This window comes from Pecten maximus, chromosome 11 (assembly GCF_902652985.1).
Source record: "Pecten maximus chromosome 11, xPecMax1.1, whole genome shotgun sequence".
NCBI classification, from domain to species: domain Eukaryota; kingdom Metazoa; phylum Mollusca; class Bivalvia; order Pectinida; family Pectinidae; genus Pecten; species Pecten maximus.
The window spans coordinates 10,598,731-10,607,409 of NC_047025.1; the positions used below are offsets into that span (position 1 = coordinate 10,598,731).

The 8,679-nt window shown below is 38.3% G+C and overlaps 1 protein-coding gene across 1 annotated transcript; it reads right to left on the minus strand.

The window, feature by feature from the left end:
• Positions 1–2,223: 2,223 nt before the first annotated feature.
• Positions 2,224–8,301, minus strand: LOC117338027. Its single transcript, XM_033899187.1, has 5 exons — positions 8,155–8,301; positions 6,744–6,897; positions 5,645–5,884; positions 3,746–3,934; positions 2,224–3,158 (listed from the first exon to the last, which is right to left on the minus strand). The coding sequence occupies exons 1-5, from the start codon at positions 8,155–8,157 to the stop codon at positions 2,953–2,955; spliced, it is 792 nt and encodes a 263-aa protein (XP_033755078.1). The 5' UTR covers positions 8,158–8,301; the 3' UTR covers positions 2,224–2,952.
• Positions 8,302–8,679: the final 378 nt, after the last annotated feature.

Consider the following 8,679-nt stretch of genomic DNA (forward strand, 5'->3'; position numbering starts at 1 on the left):
CGTAAGAATTGTACCTGCTGCCCCCGTTGCATGATCGTAGGCGACTAAACTTGGGATCTTATCTTTTTTCTTCTTTCTTAACAACTGTCTTCTTCCTAATGTCTCCCTTGACAATGCCTCACTTTTGGCCTTTAGTTGAGCGTTCGCCCCTGTGAGGAAGGGTTTGGGTTCTGTCCCCTGGCCGAGACATACCGAAGTCTTTAAAAAAATGGTAGTTGCTACTCCTGCTTAGCGCTCAACATATTTGGAGTGGAACGACTGGTTCGCCCGTTGTCAGTATAATGTGACCGGGTGGGGTATGCTTCAGTGAGGTAGCACTATAAATCGGCAAAATTTCCGGCCTATCACAAGGAGACTTAACACGAACATACCGCAGCCTCCCAAAACACACATACGCACTCACCACACGCATGCATGTCGCACGCACGGGAAGCCGTCCTTAAATGACCTTATCTGTTAATAGGACGTTAAACAAAATAAACCAAAGGTTCCGAACAGCTGCGTCAACAGGAAATATATATTGAGGCAAACTCCTATGGTAATTAACATAGCTGAAGGCTGAATGGTTCTGTGCAAAGAAACGGCTACTAATAGCTATACAGTTAAATATTCTATTATTAATGCTGAAAATAGTTTCCTTCATTTGTTTGTACGTTTACAGTTTCTGTTTGCAATACGGATGAGATTATGCCTCTTTAACATGGAGTGCAATTACATTATAATGATGTAGAAAGTTAGTATATAATCAAATATAACAGGGGACCCCATTTATAAAATGATGAAAGTGTAAAATAGCTTGCGGGAGGCAGCAAGGGATGGGTGGTCAAAGAATTTTATTTCATTCCAATGACGGATTTTTTGGTTTATGTTTATAGAAGAATTATATAACGCTATTTTCGCTATTGTTGATAAGCTGCATTTTAAGGACACGAAAACATTTACTGCCAGTCTGATGTGATGTACCACGTATTTTGTAGGATAACAATATAGATTGATTGCTTATTTTATATGGTGCACTGCATTTTACCTTTCCAGTTGCGAACCACGGACTACGGACTTATATTAATTCAAGTCTCTGCCAAAAATTATATACCCCCTTTGCCAAAATTAAATACCATACGAGATGAAACAGTTCCCTCTTGAGTTTTTTTGTAACTAAGATTTTTCTATTAACTTTTTAGCTCACCTGGTCCGAAGGACCAAGGTGAGCTTATGCCATACCGTGTCGTCCGTCGTCCGTCCGTCTATCAACAATGGACTTATTTGACTTCTTCTTCATAACCGCTGATCGGAATTTCACCAAATTTGGTCAGAAGCATCCCTATGGGTAGTGGACTCAAAATTGTACAAATGATGGGGCTGACCCCCTGGGCGCTTCTAGGGCGGGACCAAAATGGGTCAATTTAGCTATTTTGATATAAACGACTTCTTCTCTAAAACCGAGCAATGGATATCGCTCATATTTGCTTGGTAGCATCACTATGGGGTGGGGATTCAAGATTTTACAAATAATGGGGCTGACCCCCTGGGGGCCTCTGGGGCGGGGCCAAATGAGGTCAATCGGGCTATATTGATATCGCTCATATTTTCCTGGTAGCATCACTATGTGATGGGGATTCAAAATTGCACAAATGATGGGGCTGACCCCCCAGGGGCCTGAGGGGCGGGGCCAAATGTGGTCAATTGGGCTCTATTGATATAAACGACTTCTTCGCTGAAACCGAGCATTGGATATCGCTCATATTTTCCTGGTAGCATCACTATGTGGTGGGGATTCAAAATTGTACAAATGATGGGGGACCCCCTGGGGGCCTCTGGGGCGGGGCCAAATGAGGTCAATTGGGCTATATTGATATAAACGACTTCTTCTCTGAAACCGAGCATTGGATATCGCTCATATTTGCCTGGTAGCATCACTATTGAGTGGGGACTCAAAATTGTACAAATGGTGGGGCTAACCCCCTGGGTGTCTTAGGGGCGGGGCCAAAAAGGGCCAGTTTGGCTAGATTGATATAAACGACATCTCTGAAACTTCTGTTTGAAAGATAATTCTGAAACCATTTTCGTACATTTCCTTTTATACCATAGGTTTCTAATTTTTACAATCAACCTTTATGTTAAACTATATCAAAGACTTTGGTTACAACACAGAAAATAAATCTGAATTCCTTATTTTCATCCAGGTAATACTTTATTTTTGTGTTATATAGACAGCTTTTGGTTTATTGTTAAGTCTTTTGGTAAAAATCCTGATTGGTGCAGTGTTATTGCTTCTTAACTGGTTATAAGAGGTAAATAAGATATTCCAACATTATTATTTTTATTTTATTTTACTGAAACATGGTAAAACTGATTTTTTGTTTGTAATTTGATTTTCAGAGCCCTTGCCTTTATACATATTACAATAACATTTGTAATTTTCAAGGTAGATAGGATTACGTCTGTAGATATCGACGGAGTTACGCTTGAAAAAAATAATTTTACATTAAACATAACTGTTGAGTGGTCACTACAAATTGTCGGATTTTCAAAAGTGTGTTGGACAAGATTTTGTTATAAGTAAGGACAACATACAGTAAATTGCATTAAATTTTATCATATTATTTGAAAATCAGGACTTTGTTGTAATTTCAACATATTGACAATGTCAATATTTATTATGTCAATATTTATTTTTATCAAATGTAATTATCACATCTTATTTAGCATAAAGGTGGCCCTTTTAATGTATTTTGATACGTAAAAATGTATCCATATTAGGCTTACCGTCACTTAAAATACCACTTTTCCGTGGTCTTTACCAAGTGATTGCCTAACAATAAAGGTACTGTACGACGATAGGAAAGGAATGACGTAGCTTTTATGTTGAATTCAAATGTCAATGGAATCTCGATCTGACACAAAGGAAATTTTCCTATGGATTTTCCCCCATCTTGTCCAACATCTTTGTTATCAAAAGAATTCACAAATGGAGAAGAGTTTTGTTGCACAGTTCACACTTTTCAGACCTGTTGGTGTCATCATGACACAGTGACCTTCACTCGGGTCAGGGTTGCTAGGCGACCAAAGAGCGCTGTCGATAATTCCCGATTCATCAGTATACCTCCATTCTGGCAACACATACGTACCAGACACGAACAATTGGCTGTGATCTGTTGCTGAAAAATATAAATGTTTCTCATTTTACACGACATATGTGACCGAGTACAACTGAAATTGATGGCGGTGTTATGATATGCTGATGTCTGTCTAGCGTATTGTTTTGGTTGTTCCAGAGATCTACTTTCTCAGTTTTCAATTAACCACTCTGAATCGTAGTGAGCTTTTATATTTATAGTCATGATAAATGTTTTTGTAGAGCGGAATTTTTTCGAAAATTTAATAAAAAAAAAATAATTAAAAAGTACTTTGTAAAGCCTGACGCTCTGGGACTTAGTACAGACTCCTAACCAATGCATATATGTGTTCTAGAATTAAAGAAAGTAACTCACTGGTAGAAAAATAGAAAAATCTTTTATATATCACTAGTTTAGTCGTGAATTCCATTTTAGTATAAACAGTATCGACGTAAATAGAATGTTCGATCTTTCCAAGCCTTGCTTTCAATATGTTTTCACGCAATTACATGTATTATTCACTTATACTGACATTTAAATAATTAAGGACAATTAAACAATAGGGTGAGGTTGCGGCAAACAAATCATTTCAACGTTGAGAAATATGGGTTTGTGATAAACCCCCTTACCTAGAATGGTGTTTCCGGCAATGACATTCTGTACACTTAACAGTTCAGACTCCGACTTAATCCGCATCAGCCCCGAGTATTGTCGGGTGCAGACATCGGATGCAATTGTCTGGTTCAAGTCAAGTTCGGTCACCTTGAAGAACGTGCCTATGTTCGATACAATTTTGATTCCAATGGATGTCAGCAACCCTGCGATCGAGATATCAAATGTTCAAAATTATGAATCTAATGTCAAAGATTAAACGACATTATTTATAATATTAAAACAAGTAAAATCAGAATATGTCTGACAAAAGTTGTTTGTGAACGTTTCATGAATTGCAAATTTCAATAACCAAGGACTTTGTCTACATAAGTCATTTTGTTCAATAAATTACTTTCGCTGTTGATAGGACGTTAAACAATACATGTCAAACCTTCCTCCAGATGTGACATTCTTGTGTTCTTACTTCATATACAAAAACTGTCTACTTCATGTGACATCACATTCTAGTGTACCTACTTCATGCGACATAAAAGTCCAGTGTACTTACTTCATGTTCATAACATTCTAGTGTACTTACTTGATGTGTCATAACATTACAGTGTACTTACTTCATGTATCATAACAGTCAAGCGTACTTACATGTACTCCATGTGTCATATCATTCTAGTGAACTTACTTCATGTGACATAAAATTCTAGTGTACTTAATGTGTCATAACATTACAGTGTACTTACTTCATGTATCATAACATTCTAGCGTACTTCATATAACATTACATTCTAATGTACTTGCTTCATGTGACATAACATTCTAGTGTACTTACTTCATGTGGCATAACATTCTAGTGTACTTGTCCTGCAGGTAGGGCGCAAGAATTGTACTTGTTGCCCCTACTACATGATCGTAAGAGCGACTAAATTTGGGATCTTATCTTTTCTTTTCTTAACAACTTTCTTCTTCCTAACGTCTCCCTAGACAATGCCTCACTTTTGGACTTTAGTTGAGCGTTAGCCCCTGTGAGGAAGGCTTTGGGTTCTGTCCCCTGGCCGAGACATAACAGTCTTTAAAACTGGTAGTTTCTACTCTTGCTTAATGCTCAGCATATTAGGAGTGGGACGACTGGTTCGCCCGTTGTCAGTATAACGTGACCGGGTGGTGTGTGCTGCTGGATGTCTTCGGCAGTATGTTTCAGTGAGGTAGCACTATAAATCGGCAAACGTTCCGGCCTATCACAAGGAGACTTAACACGAACATACCGCAGCCTCCCAAAACACACATACGCATTCACCACACGCATGCATGTCGCACGCACCGGAGGCCGTCCTTAAATGACCTTAGCTGTTAATAGGACGTTAAACAAAATAAACCACACCAAACCAAGTACTTGTACTTACTTCATGTGACAAAACATTCTAGTGTAATTACTTCATGTAACCTATTTTTCTTGTGTACTTACTTCATGGTATCTAACATTCTGATGTACTTATTTCATGTAACCGAGCATTCTAGGGATCTTACTGCAGGTAACCTAACATTTCAGTTTACATATTTCGGGTAACCCAACATTATAATATATGTATATTTACTTCTTACTTCCTGCAGTCTAGAATTAGTGCACATTTAACCATTCCCAACCCCCGATACCCTTTCCGGTATATTGTGTTCCTTTATATTCATGAAATTCATCCAGTTATTTGCAGAGAATCAAATTAAATGGACATTAGTGCCTAGAAAACTGACAAATACGGTCAAAGCCAAAGTTTCTTACTTCATTTTCGTCTACAATGGTCGGAAAACATCCAAAACCGAAACTAAAAAGGTATATGATTAGTCAACGAAAACAATCGGCTGTTTCATCACGATATGTTGCCCAATATATCTCGTTTACATCAAGACAAAATATAATATATTACCTGCATTAACGAAATAGTTCGTTGATTCTGTGGAGAAGGTCACGAGTGTTTTCGTGGCTATTAGTTTATAGCCTCGACAAGTGTTCTGATGTGTGTCAAAGGTGAAGGAAAAACACAATTCCCCTCTATGACACAGTTTACCACAGTTCGGAAGTGACTGAGACTGTGACTCGAACACAAGGTGCTGATTGAGGTCTGCCGAGGGTGACATTGGCAATCTGTAAAAGTCCGACCGGCTATCTGAAACGTAAAATCAAGTTATTATTTTAATTCTCAGATACGCTTGGCTGGGGCATCAACCGATCAAATTAATATAAGACTTGTAATTTCCGCTCCTCTACACTACTTTACGATACACTTCAAATATTTAAAAACATTGCTAATTCTCTCGACATGGAAAGAACAGAAAAATATTAAACAATATCTCGTCAACAGGACGGATTTTGTTCCCAACTGGATTTCGAAAATAGTTACCGTGCACGTTATAATCATAGAGTAATCTGTTCCAAACTATTTTTTTACGACGCTGTTGCCTTGACTGTCTAATGTTGTGTAAGTATTTATACTTCCGAAGAATGAAATCACACCGACAATTCCATAGGCGGCGCGTTGATTGGCTGAGCTCAAAGGTCATGCTGAGATGACCTTTTACGGGGCAATGTTAGATCTGTATTGTAGTGTATCGCAGAGTATCGCAGAGAAGTGGAAATTACAAGTCTAATTTTAATTGGGGAATCGACCATAATATAACTACCTGTATTCTCTATTTTGACCTCGGATTTAATTTGAGTTTTACTTGATTTCCACACTGGTAAAGCTAGAGACAGATATGCCAAACAATTTATATAGAGTCGAACTTCGCTAGCGTGAAGACGGTGTAGGTCTTGAAAAATATTTCGAGTTATCCCGAGTATGTTGATATATATAATGTCGCGACTGCTTTCTTCTTGCAAATTATCGGAGTTCGAAATACCGATGAAAGATTATATCCACATGTTTCTTTTCTGAATATATCGTATACCATAATTATATTTTAATTGTTATGTCGAGAGTCAAATAAATTGGAAACAAAACATCAAAATCAGATACGTTTTCTCACTTTTTTCCTTGACATTGTAACATCCACTGATGTCAAATCTGAGACTAATATGGATGCTCCAGCTCCTGGGATTGATACGGACGTAAACAGCTTTGATACTGGGGACGAGACTGGACTTGACTACGGTATTTCGGTCACTGTTTCCGGTAAATAACTGGAACAAAAATGATTTTCACAAATTAGGAATTGTATTGAATATAGCTGCTTAGTGGCAATTGTAACTTGAAAAGGGATTTACAAAATATCATATCTATAAATATAATTTGAACAGTTGTAAACAACACGACAGAATAATATGAATCTTTCACTTGTGTCATGCTAACATATCAATCAATTTCTACATTAAGGTTCCGGCCTATCACAAGGAGACTTAACATGAACGTTTTGGGAGGCTGCTGTATGCTTGTGTGGTGTTCTACTATAAATCGGCAAAAGTTCCGGCCTATCTCAAGAACACCACAAAAGGCCGGAACTTTTGCCGATTTATAGTGCTAACTCACTGAAGCATACTGCCGAAGACACCCAACAGGACACCCCACCCGGTCACATTATACTGACAACGGGCGAACCAGTCGTCCCACTCCGTGTATGCTGAGCGCTAAGCAGGAGCAGCAACTACCATTTTTAAAGACTCTGGTACATGTATGTCTCGGCCAGGGGACAGAACCCAAAGCCTTCCTCACAGGGGCGAACGCTCAACTAAAGTCCAAAAGTAAGGCATTGTCAAGGGAGACATAAGGAAGAAGAAAGTTGTTAAGAAAGAAGAGAAAAGATAAAATCCCAAATTTAGTCGCCTCTTACGATCATGCAATGGGGGCAGCAGGTACAATTATTACGCCCTACCTGCATGGCAGTCAAATGAATTTAACCACGTGTTTTTGCCATGAAATAAGAGAATCAAATTCCATTCATTTGGGTTATAGTTCATTTTGCTTATGTGAAATCATTCTTTTTATGTATGTGAAAACGTTAAATGTATTGCCAAGAATAGTGACATGTGACATAAATATTTATTAAAATTCAAAATGAACATGAATGTTCATTCAGGATAAAACTGCAGTATGGCCCATGCATGTTTCAAAATAATTCCAAGGTTCAGGAATATCACCTGTAGATTTTGACAAATAGTCAAAATTTAAATTGCAATATCAAAAAAAAGTACTGGCGGACGTACATTCTGACGAAAAGTGATTTTAAAAGCCCTATTAAAATCATTTTGGGCGGATATCCTAGTATGGAAAGGGAAATTAGCGCCATAGATGACAACAGGACCACCAGATAGACAAACGGGCAGACGCCATATTGTCAAAAGGAGTAGAGCATTTCCTAAATAGATCAGGGTGACAATCATAAAACCATGCTCATTCATTAAACTGCATCTCTCGAAACCTCGTGTTGTGCCATGACGTACCATTGGGTCCCCGTTTTGTGACGTCACGCTGGTCCACGTAAGACCGTCAATACTGTAGGAAACATAATACGTCTTCACCCACTGTGTGTGTGACGGATCTGCTCGTCCTTGTATCAATATTGTATCAACAGTCGTTTCTTGCCGAAATTGCACCTTGAAAAGACAATGCGTACAGTAAAAAGAGAGCAAGCGGCACAACGGGCCTTTGTTGCTCACCTGGATATTTCAGTGAATATGGCAAGAAATTCTACAGAAAAATGATTTTAAAGAATTAGCTATTTTCCCCATATAAGTTTCTGCTCCTTCGACACAAGAGGTCCAAAATTTATTTCCTTTTCCCAACGGTGCTTTACATCCCTTCAATAAGTTTCCTGAAGAATTTGTTATACTTCTACTAATGGACCCGCCCATCAGGCAAAAGGAGATTGGGGCAAACCTGTCGTTTATATATTATCAAATAATCCTTACCCAAGGATGTTGCATATAAACGTATACAGGGCGCTCCTCATCATCACGGTATCAACG

Bases quoted from the DNA above. Each gene is read 5' to 3' on its own strand.
- LOC117338027 (XM_033899187.1), bottom strand. The intron at 5,885-6,743 runs GTGAGAAAACGT...TTTACGTTTCAG, and splicing joins TTACAATGTCAAGGAAAAAA to ATAGCCGGTCGGACTTTTAC. The intron at 3,935-5,644 runs GTAATATATTAT...TCTCGATCGCAG, and splicing joins GAACTATTTCGTTAATGCAG to GGTTGCTGACATCCATTGGA.